Consider the following 14,819-nt stretch of genomic DNA (forward strand, 5'->3'; position numbering starts at 1 on the left):
ATGCTGTCTACCACGTTGTGTGTCCCACAGATGAGTTTAGGTGCTCTTACCAAAATAGTTTCTGTCAAAATTTTGAACACTTCGGAGTTTCTGCTAAAATTGTGATCTCTAGCATGTTCACAAGCAATGTCCGCTTTCAGCACATAATTGCACTCTATTCAGGCAAAACTGTTGGCATGGCAACGAAAATTGCTATGTTTTGTGGGTAAACCACAAACCTTGTCCTCAATACTAAATATTGAAAGAATCAGTTAGTAATTGATGCTTAAGAAGTGTCCGCAAGAAAATGTCTACAGATGCGACCGTAACTCCATAGTAACCATCAGACTTCATCCAGGGGGTACAATTACTATAAAAATTAATAGATTAATAATTGATTTTCTGATGACTGACTAATCAGTTAATCAACTTATTGTTTCAGTGCTATTTCGCACTTGCAAGGACAGTCAGTTTTAGTCTAATTTAACGTAAACCTCACAGTAACATAAGACAACTGAACAGTTGAAGGTAAGTGGAAGAACTTAGTTCTGTGAATGTGAAAGACTTGCATAGGCTAGCCTGTAGTTTTTCTGAAACAGGGCTGGCTGTGTTCATCTGAAGCCAAGAGGATAATTACCTGGCTCCTGTTACTCTTCCAATACTGTGTAAGAAGTCGTAAACTATCCTGTCAAAATGACAGGGCGAGGCTAGTGACTGGATCTCGCACCATCTTGTAATGATGTTCTGAGGTGACCAAAACACTTCTCACAGTTGCACAAATGCAGCAACAGTGGCGGTCTCGGGCCGAAGGCTATGCTAATTTGTTTAGCACCGCAGATCAACACCTGTCTAAACAGGGGAATGTGGAAAGAGAGAGAATGAGAATGAGAGGAGAGAGGGCAGCCTTTGTTGTACTGTCCCTTCAGGGTCCCAGGACATGATGGATCACCCTGAGGAAAAACAAGGCCTGTCCTTCCATTCTTTCTCTCTCTCCTCACTCTCTTCACATTGGATAAATTAATAACTACAATAGGTTTTCTTAATTTTTTCCCTTCAGTATTTTTTCTTTCCATCTGTGGCGTCCTTGGTCTCCTGTAACATGATTGCCTCATTTACCTCTCTTCAATATCTTCTTCTATCTTCACCTATATTATCTATGGAGGCTGTCACAACCAAAGAGTTTCCATTCCAGTGGTTCTGACCATGGAGACCTAAGAGTTTGTGGGTTTTCATTCCAACTAAACACTGCAGCAGCTGATTAGCACACGTTTGACTGGAGAGAAGTTGAAATAGTCGGTGAAATCAACTGCTATAGTTTTTGGTTTGGATGAAAACCTGCAGACTCCTGGGCTTCAACAGTGGAGAAGCACTTGTTCTAGACCTCATATGGTCGTGTCTTAAACATTCAAGTTTTCATATTTGAATTGGCACTGGGGTGAAATGTGCCAGATGCAGCTTTGAATTTGCCATGGGAATAAATGCATGTAGTTGCAGCCATTTAATAATGTTTTCCATATAAATGTGAAATCTTTTAGGACCATGGAGCACATAGGTACCCAGTCACATATAAATTTTGCCACTACAAACCAAAGCAAAACAAAGTAAGCATTCAAAGAGATTAATCATACTGTAAAAATAATATAGGGTTATTCTTGACAAAATTCATTAACTATGCCAGAACAATTCATAGACATATTGTCAAAACTGCAAGATGGCCAAGTCCAACATTCAAATAGCATGAGCTTCAATTTTTCAATAAAGGTAAAATGTGCAGCAAAAACATTGCTGTAAATAAAGTTTTATGGTGCATACAAACTGTATTTTCCAGGAAACTGGTACAGACCGCAGCAAAAATCACACCATCATCATCATAGCTTTTTCAGTGAACATGAAAAATATAATGAAGCATTAAGAATTCCTACTAAAATCATGAATCACAACATCTGTAAAAGTAATTGTAAACCAATTTTTTTTTTACCACGGTGATTATTTATTCATTTATTTACCATATCATTCCCTGAACTACAACTGTACACAGTTTCATGGCAAGACTGAGTGAGGAACTATGGAAAACAGCAAGCTGGAATGCTTCTTAGTGTCCTACAGATTATGGGGTTGGGTGCACTTTGGATTAAAAAAAAATGTCTTCTGGTAATCATGGGGGAAAGAAGACAAATGCAAAGCTTTTATTCTATCTTTTAAGTAAAAAACAAAACATTCCACAGGACACAGGCATTTGAACACATTTTTAGAGTGGGTCTTGAACACAACAGATCTGCCAGAAAAGTCTAATAAAACTGCCTGCCTTAACTGTGATGCAGCCTTTAAAACCAAAAAGAAGACAACATTTATGCCTTACCACCATATTACAATACACAAAATCCCAAACAATACACAGTCTCATATTTCAATAATAATGGCCAGGTGAGCCAAGAGTTACTTAACAGTAAGTTCATTGAGTTGTGCAGTGGTTTGTTTGAGCTTCAGCTTCATGCACAATGCCAAGTTATGAACAACTGGGAGGCAAAAGCCTGAAGCCGAGCCCAGTCATTCAGAAACCTCAATTTACTGCCTCTAAATGATACTATTGTCTGTTGGTAGGGTTCTCTCTCTCTCTCTCTCTCTCTCTCTCTCTCTCTCTCTCTCTCTCTCTCTCCTCTGCTTCTTACCTGTTGAGTCCCCTTTTGCCACGTGACTCAAAAAAATCGCACATATGTAGAAATTATGACACGTGTCCTCATAATGACTTTATTCCCTGAATTGGCTGGCTACAAATGATAAGAATTGCTTGAGAAGCAGGAGTGCAGTGGAAGGTCAGCAGGTATATTAATGCTATCAACTGAGTTTTTCCTCCTTTTTGCTGGCATTATAGATTTCACCACTTTTTAAAACCGAAAAATCGAATATGAACTCATAAATTAAGTCAAACTGATGTAAGAAAAAAGTGTCTAGAACTAATACTTTTCTGAAAATATGATTAATTTTAATTTCTGTGGGGGGTTGTTTGCCTTTGATCTGTGTTGTCGTTTGGAATGTTTGGTTTATTCAGCAGGCGGCAAAAACAATTTCCCTCTGAGCAGAATGAAGCTGAGCTGGACTTCACTGACAGGAGATAACAGTTTTCCTCTCTTGTTTGGATGCAGGCGCTGCTCTGTGGAGCTGTGGAGCTCAATTACTGCTTCACATTTGTTCCAATATCTGGAAAAAAAATCGAACAGGGAGTAACTTAATATTACAGCCAACATACCTTCAAAATCTGATAATATCCCTTCGAGGTGGTCATTCACGGAAAACTCCGACATCCTGGCTCTGCTGTGGATGTCGCTCCAAGTCAGCCGAGAGAAACTGCTTCAGAGGTGCGGGAGAAAAAAGTCGTATTCCCTGTGAGAAGCAGTCAAAGTCGCCCAGTCGAAGCCGGTGGCTCTGCTCAACGCTGCATCCGGCCGAGCTGTGTTTTCGGCGGTGTGTGTCCTTCCACTCGAGCCGCACAGAGTCGGTGTGGCGGTGGCCCTGCCCCCTGGCCCACCGGGGCCCCTGCCCCCTCTGTCTGCAGCCCGCACCGGACGGGAGGGGAGGGGAGGACGGCTGGTGGGCGGGCCCGCAGGCAACACCTGGAAATATTTCTTAGTAAAATTTCTCTTTTTTTTCTCGCTTTCTCTCCAGACTTCGCCGCCTCTGGCTAAAAGACTCACACCGAATGAGGTTTGCTCGCAGAGATCAGATCCACTGAGGAGGGTTTTGTTTGTGGAAGAGTTTATCCACATTTATAAGCTGTCATGTGTGTCTGCATGCATGAAATTGAAGAAGGCCGGCTTTAGGAGATGTTATGCACTGCAAAAACTCAAAATCTTACCAAGATTATTTGTCTTATTTCAAGTCAAAAATGTCTTATTCCTAGTCAAAATATCTCATTACACTTAAAATAAGACATGATCACCTCAGAAGTAACTTGTTTTTAGACAACTGTCTCTTGTTTCAAGTGAAAATTTGCTTGAAACAAGTGGAAATTTGCTTGTTTCATTGGCAAAATTTGTTTCTTGTTTCTAGCTAATTTTCACTTATTTCAAGTGAATTTTCACTTTTTCCACTGGCAAATTTTGCCAATGAAACAAGCAAATTTTCACTTGTTTCAAGTGAATTTTCACTTGAAACAAGTGAAAATTAAATTTCAATTCAATTTCAATTTTCACTTGAAACAAGTGAAAATTGTCTAAAAACCATTTACTTCTGAGGTGATCATGTCTTATTTTAAGTGTAATGAGATATTTTGACTAGAAATAAGACATTTTTGACTTGAAATAAGACAAATAATCTTGGTAAGATTTTGCGTTTTTGCAGTGAATACAAAAAATAAATAATGAAAAAAAAAATAATGAAATGGATCCTTTTCTGAAATGTGTTCTTTACTCTGTTTTCCTTGTGGGTCACTTATACTCACAGACTGGAGGTCAAAGGTTATTCATCATATAGATAGATAGATAGATAGATAGATAGATATTTATCGACACACATACATAGGCTCTAATGACATGGACTACAATACCCATAAGCCTGGCCAACTCCCACTTCCATTCATCAGAATCTCTTCAGTGCTCCCCTGTCACTCTATCAGTAAAGTTGTTTGTTTTTCATTTTGTGATGTGATTTTTATGACAGTTAAAACCTTTTTTTTTTTTTCATCACAGAGAGTCAGCCAGTCAAAAACGAGGCTGCTGCTTAACCCTAAACCCCGATTTCTCCTTACATTGCCCTTTCAGCGGCTTCAACATTAGAAAAAAATTCTTTCCCCAATACTGCACAACAGAGTCACATGCATATTTTGTATCTGCTGGATGCAACACTTTTTGAAGCTACACCACTCTTACACTGAGTGAAATATTCAAACCCAAATTTTTTTTATGGCTGCAGGATGACATCAAATAGAATATACTAAGATGTCTTGTGTATAACATTAAACACATTTCCCTGTAATTCTTTGCAAATCTTGGGATTTCCACTAGCATTTCAAATAAAGTTCTGTGGGTTTGAAATAAGCTACAAGCGTTTGTAATAAAGGGAATTGGATGAAGTGGATAAAGTACCATGGAATCTGTAGTCTCACTACAGGCTCACAATCTTGTACAAATGTTTGTGGGTTTTTCCTCTCTTGTATTTCTCAAATTTCAAAATGCAAATCCAGTGTATCTACTGCTCTGGTCTAGATTGGATAAGTGGAACCATATGGACCCAGCTGTTTTGAGATCTGGGAACTACAAATGACTGTCTAAACTCTGCTGGAGCCATGATGATTACCACATGATTAGCCACTATTGTGTTCACCGGAGTACATGTACACACAGACAGATGCCCCCTTGACAATATGTTGTTTCAATCATTCACCATGGTGGTGAGACAAGCAATGCAACCACCCAGGACTTTCAGGGTTTACAGGAAGTTCTCAACAATATTTTGTGCACAAATTGTGGAATAAATGTACTCATCTACTGCAACATCAACAGTGTAGTTGTCTTCAGTTAAAAAGCAACCCTAACGGACCAGCACCTTGTTGTTATAGAGATGTGCTGTGAACTTGCAAGAACACATTGAAACTGTCAATATAAACAATAATATGACATACCATGTCGATGCATGGCATGCCATATTGCATGTTGGGGAAATGCCAGCAGTGGGAGAACGGGGGTTTATATAATGGGGTTTGTACATTTTGGCCTGAGGGTGGTGCTAGAGGAAGGTCATGAGGTCGCCAAAGTCGACAGGGTTCATTCTCTGGGTAACATGAATGTGCTTTCCAAATTTCATGGCTATCCAGTCGCCCAGTCTCCAGGAAAAAAATATTGCCATTTTATGTTTCTGCAACCAAGTATACACTGAAATGTTATGTTTTCAAGTTTTGTGATGTAGTGTAAAAGGAGTGAAAAAACACTGTTAGGAGGCAGGAGGGGTGGTGAGTGGCACAATCAACAGCACTTTGCTAACTGCAGACAGGGCTTTGAGTCTGGTGTCAAGCAAGAGCCATGTTTGTTTTTAGCTAATGTTCGCTAGCTAATATTGAAATTGGCGCGGAGCACTGAGGTGTAAAGATTATTATTATTATTATTATTATTGCATATTATTGAACTGATGTTCGTTTCCTGAAATATGTTCTAAATAACACACATCTGACACTAGACAAACATTCATAGACTTTCATAGGTTTAGAATGAGCTACTGTATATACACACACACACACACACACACACAAACATATGTGTGAATACACACACACACACACACACACACACACACACACACAGTGTACTGGCAAGTGAGTTTGTATTATATGACGTTTCAGATGTAGACATGATCATGTCTTTAAAATGAGCTTAAACAATTTTTTTTCTAGTTTACAAAACCTTGCCCTAATTCTGATTGATTTCAAGTTGTCCACTCACTAAAAGCCACCTGAACGATTGACTCAGTAGTTGAGCACTCACAGGTACACACACACACACACACACACACGCACACCAAACAGCAACTTTTAAATGAACAATCAAGTCCTTCAAATACACTCTTCTTTGCTCTCTTCAGATTCTATCTTAAGTTTCCTTACTCAAACTCACACACACACACACACACACACACACACAAGCCTGAAGAATATGAAAAGCCTCTGTGACATTAATCCTCCCTGCTTCAGAGCCACAGGGCTAATGAGAGCCCTCCGACCCTCAGTCTTAACAGGAGTGTGTGTGTGTTTGTGTGTGTGTGCGCGTATGTGTGACGGAATAAAGAAGTTAAGGAATTCTGAAATATATGTTAGCGGGTATGTTTTCGAGAAATGAGTCTGTGTTTGTGCGCATGTGTGTAGGTGCATGCATGTGTGTGTGTGTGTCTGTGTAGGTTATGGTGTCTGTGGGAATTCAGTCACATGGATTGGGCTCCCTGCTCTCATTCTCACTGAGACTGCCTAATTGGCCTGTTTCCTGTGATATGCCTGATCGTTCTAGACGATGCGTCTGTGTTTGTGTGTGTGTGTGTGTGTGTGTGTGTGTGTGTGCGTGCGTGCGTGCGTGCTCCTACTTGCCTGAAGGAATCTCCTTGCTCAGTGCTTGATATTTGTGGCAAATTGTCAGTGCCAAGGAATTCGGTGCATGTAACACTTGCCAGTGCAATTAAGATAGAGAGACTGTTTCATGGACATTATGGAACAATATATATGAAGCGTAGCATTAGCTTGATGGTTTGACTGCTAATGCTTCCTATAGAAGGCCCCCCTTTAAGCTGCACAGGGAAATTTCTCATGGTGGTGGCTCCATGTTCAGTGGGTAACTGCTGAGGTGTGAGCTGAGAAGAGTTTCAGCTGTTGGTTGGCAGTTTCTCTGGATGGGATTCTTGCTTGCTATTGTTTCAGACACTTTGGGATTTCACTCCTAACTTTTGGTCACTTGCTGTGCTTGAAACACGTTCCACCAGTGACTACACCAATGCTAGAATTGAATTCAGGAATACATGGTGAATCTGTAGCCCTCTGTTAGTGGGGACAGGGTGCACGTCTTTATTGCAGAATTGCTTGAATAAAGTTGATAAAATGTCTGAATTTTTATAGATCAGTGACAAATTAAAAGCAGAATTAATAGGATTTGTCATTGTGGACTGTAAACACAACATTCACAGTTGGCCTCTCCTCCTTGGCCTCCTTGGCTAACTTCCAGCCAGCGTTTACAGTACCTGTCCAACAGAAAACAGGCCAACACCGCGTTTTCTTCATCCCCCATACTTTGAGAGCCAACCCCACATTCACTCTCGTTGTGGAAAGAGATTTCTGCGATCTGCGTCTATGCTTTTTGTCGCTCCCTATTGGGTGTTGTGCTGTCAGTCTGCTGTCACTGGCTGTGAGCTTAAGGCTGACACCCAGAAGAGTCCCAAGCACAGCAAAACAAGAGAATCCAGGCAGAGGGCACGGTCTCTGCAGATAAACACACCGACACACTTCCAGTGGGTCATAAGAGATGACTGAGTGAGATTCTTTGCTAAAGTCTACACATTGTTTTTTAGGAAACGCCTAATTTCTCTGCTGTTTAAACTGTTCATACTTCCATTTTTTATATATTCCTTGTTTATAGTGTATATATTGCTTGCTGCTATTTATCATCTGTTTATACTGTAAATTTGCACATTGCCCACATCTATGCACATTGTATACATCTATGCACACGGTTTTTTGCACATTGTTTTTCTTTTTTGCACATTGGGTACTTAGATCTTCAGATCTCTAGTGTCATCTTTTATTCTTTATTTTTTATTTATTTAATCTTGTAATCTGTGGATACTGCTGAAAACTGTGAATTTCCTTCGGGATGAATAAAGTATCTATCTATCTATCTATCTATCTATCTATCTATCTATCTATCTATCTAATTCTGCTTTTGAACAAAGAAAAAAGAAAAGAAACAGAGTGCGTTAATAAGGTGTTGGACCACCATGAGTCACTCCGGAACAGCTTCAGTGCACCATGGCATGGCTTCACCAAGTCTCCAAGTCTTCTCCTTTCATTTGTTAGCTGACTGTATATACAAATCTTGCTTCCTGCAGCTTTATGGTCTGTAGACACAAGCTTTGGGATCCTACAAAGGAAAAAAACAAAACAAAACATAAATATCTAAACTGCCAACACAGCACATATTGATATAAGGACTTAGTACATGTTGGAATTCCCTCCAAAGATACTTCCATCCAAAGACAGGAAGATCTCTTGTACGATCATGAATATATGAATCAAGGCTGGTTTGACAGCGTGCTGCAATCGGTCAGTTACGTTGTGGATGTTGGAAAAAATCACCAAGAAGACACTGCCACTGAAGAACCAGACCCAACAGATGTTCCTCATGAGGCAACTGAATCAGAGCCAAAACAAGGCAAATTTTTAAAGACTGACGGTCAAAAGAATCTTCATCAATTCAATCAGTTCCTTACAGATATAAGTACAGGCAGTATCCAACATTGTTTCCATCCGAATGATGAATGTAATTACTTCTCAGAATTTTTCTTTGGCAGATATATCAGTTAAGGTCACCCACTGCATTCACAGGCACTTTTGGACACTTTAAATATAGGTATGCCCTGGTGTGTTGAGTTTTGCTGCATGCTCCCTGTGTCCACTGTGCTCCACTGAAGAGTGCTAATCATTTACACTTCAAAAACTGGAAAAAGGCTGGAGGAAATTTTCCTTTCCCAAAACAATCTTGGAATGACACGCATGCATGTAGTTTCTGTTTCCCCAGGGGTAGCTGTAAGAACCTTGGCATACCTGAGAGAACGAAAGGTGCATCTGAGAGGCAAAGCTATATCTGAAGTGGTGGTGCTTTTTAAGACATGTAAAATTGTGCTCTGTGGAGCACAGCGCTGGAGCTATCTAAAAAGCACGTGAAATGGACATTTTTGGATTATATAATTTTTAAATGAATTCAATTTATGAACATATCTCAGTAAATTACAATTATTACTTAACATTTGCTGGTCCAACATGTAAAGTGTGCGGAGTAGAGCTGCCTTGGCTGGTTTTTGTTGTGTGATACTGACATATGATTACTTCAGACAATTGGAACTGATGAAAATTGTCAATGTACAGTTCAATACTTGGATATGATATCTTAACCTGTTATAGAGAACAGCTTCACTGACAAAACAGAGGTGCTTTTTGGCTTCCTCCGGATCTCAGAATAACCCTTTGATGACCTCCAGTTTGAGACTGTTGAGCCAAGCAGTATTCTTCTCAAGGGTTTCCTAGAGACCACCCAAAGAAAATTTGTCAGCATCATTTATGAGAATCCCTTATGAGAGAGACAAAAAAGACAGACAGAGAGAGAGAGAGAGAGAGAGAGAGAGAGAGAGAGAGAGAGAGAGAGAGAGAGAGAGAGAGAGAGAGACATAGGGAACCTACAAGTGTTCTGTGTAGGCAGCAGCATATCTCCAGGACGATCAAACTCCAACTGACCCTGAATGTGTGTTTGTGCTAATAGCCCATTAAAATATCATTGCAAGTTTCAGGCTAACTGCCACAGTTGTCCAAACAACTGGGGTTCAGTTTTAGTGGAGCACAGTATAACACTTGTATGGCTGACTTCATTTCCCACACTAGTAATCCTCCAGGAAATTATCTAACTACAGGCCTTCATATTTATCCTTGACTAGCACTTTGTGAACTCCATACAGAGGTCAGTGTTAATGTGGAATTAAGTTCCATCCAAGTGTTCACCAAGGGAAGCATGAGAGTTTCCCTCATAATGGTGTAAATGATGAAATACACTGATTCTTGAGAATTTGGATAAATCATGTCCCACTAAGAAAAATGCTATTTCTGCTGGAAATTTGCAACATTTTAATGAATAAAAAGAATCAAGGGCATAATCAGGAGGTCCTTTGCACATTTGTAAGGTTTTTTCATAGGTTTATTTTTAATTTGTATTAATTTAATGATTATATGTTGGCCCATGCCCTACAAAACCAGTTGTCCTCGGATAGGAGATAATCATTTCAACTTGATTAAAATAACAAAAAGTAATAATTTCATTGAATAATATCTTTACCACATGAAAGAGTACATCATAATATGTATTAAAAACTACAAACGATGAGTTTTGAACAATATTTACTATTATTTTGTGGTTGCTCAAAATGTGTCCCACATATTCGTCACCACCGTCAGATATATATTTAAAAAATAATAATAAAAAAACTACAAGGTCAATTACATTCCTGAGGAGCCCTTTTCAAACCTCCAGCTCTACTGCATGCTTCAAGACCGCTCAGGCTCCTGGAAGTTTGCTATTTTCTCTTAAATCTCTTCATATTTTTGGACACTGCTACTGTCACAACCATAAATTGTCAACACCGTCACTTCTGTATAAAAAATATTAGATTAGATTATGGAATAAATGTATACTTTTTAAGAAGAGGTCTGATGCAGGTAGCAACAGGGGGGAAACAAGCTGGCTAATGTGAACAACTCATGCTTATCATGTGAAAGAGCAGGTTTTTGTCACCACCGTCAGACGTCACCACCGTCAGGTTTTCTGTGTGACGGTGATGACTGAAGTCTGAAAAATGCTTATAACAGTGCTCAGGATTTTTTTTTTTTGTACCAAATAGTTAAATAAAGCTGTTAAGCAAGAAGTCATTGACTTAAGTGGTATAAATTTTGGAAATGTATGTTTTAATGAGGCCACTGTCACCACTGTCAGAGGCAGTTATATTGGTTTTAAATGAATATGCTTACAATATGTTTCTTTGGTGCTGTTGAATTATTAAAGTAATAGTCTCTTTAATACAAAAATATGTTTTTCAAATAAAAAAAAAAAAAAAAACATTACGGTGACAGTGTTGACAAAAACAAAGTAGCCTAATAACTGGAAACACCTATTTTATGAAAAAAATGCAAAATGAGGAGGTTGCACCGGTACATTGCTGAACAGCCAAGACCTTGGCCTATAATGATATACCTTCAGATTTTGTAATTTAACACTTTTTTTTTTTTTTCAAAATTAAAACCTGTTTTATCCAAATTCCCAAGAATCAGTGAATACTAAACTGGCAGTGTTTCTGCATCATTAACATGTCAATTCATACGATGATTCTGGGCTCAGTGGCAGACTAGACCAGATTCTCCATCCAGAAGCAGATGTGGTAGCTGATGTGAGGCAGAGGGTCCAGACACTGTACAGACACTGGAGCTCCGTCCATCTAATCTCATCATCGCATCCACCTCAGCCTGCAGAAACGCTGGCCTGTCAGCGGTGATGGATGCGTTGCTTCTTATCAAATGAGACATGGACGTACATGAATGCATGCATCTCATCCTACGTATGCACAGACACACACACACACACACATACAAACATGAACACACCAGATTTCAGGCCTCTGACTGCCTCTGGCTGAAAGGTGAGGGAGTGTTTCAGAGTACTTCAGGCAGGGAGGCTCCTCTTTTTACTGGTCCCTTAGGCTACAATAGATCTGCTCTGTTTCATAGTCTTATAAAACTCATTTTACAGGGTGGCAAATCAATAATGCAGTCTATAAAATTTGTCATATTTTTCTTTAGTTGAATGAGATTCTTTCATAAAAATTCTGGTGGTGCTGTTTATGCCCCTTTTCATCTGGTTGGCTACAGTTTATGGGCTTTGCTGTGAGTGGCTTGCTGGTATTCCAAAATTACACAGACACACACGCACACACACATACACACATGCATACATACACACCTGCACATACACAGAAACGTGTTTGTGAGGACCCTCATAGACTACATTAAATGTAATTTAAATCTTAAACCTACACCCAAGTCCTATTTCTAAATGAGCCCCTTGAGGATGTGAGAAACATTACAATTTTCTGTCTTTGGAGTATAATTCCCATCTATTCCCGTTCCCATTCCCATGCCCCAGCCTTGTGAAGATGTATTTTTCCATAGGAATACAGGGACACATACACACAATGTGTGACCCCTACGTCCTCTCTAAGGAGGAGACATTTAACCCCATCTCTCCAGCAGGTTAGATCACGTTAGTTAGACAATAGGCGACCTTTGACCCTTGCCCGCAGCTGCCTATGAGTTCAGCCTGGAGAGACTCTGTGGCCAGGTATGTGGTATGTGCTGACCTCTGACCCCCTGAATACAAACAGCAACCTCCTGAGAAGAAGCCATAGTACCCAAAGTAACTCTCTCTCTCTCTCTCTCTCTCTCTCTCTCTCTCTCTCTCTCTCTCTCTCTCTCTCTCTCTCTCTCTCCGTCACACACATGCTCACAAAAGAAGCAGGGTTTTGTTTTTAAACCATCCTCGCTAATGGCACTGCGGTAATACAAGGGGAGGGATTGCTTTGGATGGATTAGATATGATTACATTAAATTACAATTGGCTACATGATATATTAGTTTCAATTAGATTTGTTATATGCTGGATTAGATGAGAGTGGATTAGATTAGATTTCAGTGATGTCTATAAGAAAACTGAGCCATCTCAGCTGTACATAGTGATAGGATACCATGAGGGAGAATACAATAGAAAAAATCCAAATATTCCATAAATCCAATATTCTAATATAAGGTAGAGATGTATCAGTGGAAATTTGAAGAGTGTCTGAATTGCATCAACGGGAAATAACAAAGCAGCAGTCGTATCAGTGGCAGCAGAATTTACTGAGCCAGAAAGATTGAAGTAAACTGTTGAACTGTAATCTTTTATTTTCAGAAAGGCAGGCCTTGTAGCTGTAAAGATGGCAGTATACCCCCAAAAATATCGAAACAAAGAAAGAACATTTCCTGGAGCGTTGCGTGTAATATACTTTGAGAGAACTGTAGTTGTTTTTATGCCTCTCTGTCTGTTTGATGTTTTCATGTTTAATATTACAATATTTGGTGGATACAAGGATCCTAAAATCGATGTGTTCCCAACAGTACCAGCAGTAAAAAAATGAGCCAAAAATAAAGTTGAGCTGTGCCTTCTGGCCTCACCCAGCCGTGTGATGACAGAACCAATCACAGACAGCGGGGGGTATCAGAAATAGAGAAGACAAAAGAAAAGTTTGCCTGTGGGGGAAGAGGAACACCACAAGAACCGCCATCAAGTGTACTGGGGCCTTATGTGCAGTGCTACCCGTTTACTGGTGTGTGTATCACCAAATAACCTGATGTGCGAATCACATCATGTGATGCATGATTTGCACAATTATTTAGATCAATTACTCTTTGTTCCATGTTTGGTGTTTGGATTGCTTCTTTCATTCTACTTCAGTTTTTCAGCAGTTCTTCTTCTAGCTTTACAGACAATTACCCAGAAACATGGTGGAAGTTAAAAGAATCATTCATATTTTTTCCTTAAATTTGATCAGTCAGGCTTCCGTCCTTGAGATTTTGGTTATGAGCGACAGTTCTGACATCAGACTGGCCTGCCACACAACAACGCCTCCTTCAATAGCACTTTCTGTCAGTGTGTGTCCCATCTGCTCAGTATAATATTCATAATAATCTGACAAAGTATTGTAACATGAAGTATGTAAAAAATGTCAGCATGCATAACAACTGCAGAACACAGACAGAATTGGAATTTTACCATCACTGTTTTTTTTATTTTATTTTATTTTATTTTATTTTTGTATGGACCTTGAGTCTGGAATAAAGCATATCTATCTATCTATCTATCTATCTATCTGTTAAGATAGTAATACTTTTTACTGTTTTATTTCAAGGCTGTATTTTTCTCAATATGTCCACTTAATACAACATGGATACCAGAGCAAGCTAGTACCACATCCTTTTTTTCTGCAATATTGTATGTTGCATTAAAATAGTCTACGTGATACAACATAGAAAACCAAATAAAATGATGGCAACCAAAAATCAAATCATTTGAATTTAATAAATTTTGCGAGTGAAAACACCTCCTTATGAAGCATTAATCAAGTTTAAACAGAGTTGTACTTGTGTTCCCCTGCATGGTGGACCCAGAGATCCACCATGCAGGGGAACCTAGCTCTGATCTAAAATTTCAAATAATAAAACTTCCTGATCTTGGACCAGTGTTCATACGTATGCCCATAATGAACCTCAGCAAGACTGGAGAGCTAAATTGATTCTAGAATAGCAATTCTTAACAAATCGTAGCCCTGGTTTTCTCTCCCCCTCATCTTCAAAGAGTCCTCAGAGCATTCAGGTAGAACTAACCCGAGGTGGGGCTACCGACATGTGCAAAGCCAGAGGGCCTTAGCTGTGCCAGTAATCTGGAGAAAAATGTTGGGCACTCAAAACCCTCCGCAAATCCTGTTACCTCCCTGTCAGTCAAGTGCTCATTGCAATCAAGGAG

General features: G+C 39.5%; 1 protein-coding gene across 1 annotated transcript in view; it reads right to left on the reverse strand.

Annotated features, from left to right (window-relative positions):
* The window catches only part of septin12 (septin 12), an 85,160-nt gene extending 81,652 nt beyond the window's left edge, over nt 1–3,508 (reverse strand). The window contains exon 1 of the mRNA XM_030058685.1: nt 3,227–3,508. Within this exon, the coding sequence (XP_029914545.1) occupies nt 3,227–3,281 (55 nt within the window). The 5' untranslated portion in view covers nt 3,282–3,508. The remainder of the gene's footprint in view (nt 1–3,226) is intronic.
* Between the last annotated feature and the right edge of the window lie 11,311 nt (nt 3,509–14,819).

The sequence above is a fragment of the Myripristis murdjan genome, chromosome 8, assembly GCF_902150065.1.
Source record: "Myripristis murdjan chromosome 8, fMyrMur1.1, whole genome shotgun sequence".
NCBI lineage: Eukaryota > Metazoa > Chordata > Actinopteri > Holocentriformes > Holocentridae > Myripristis > Myripristis murdjan.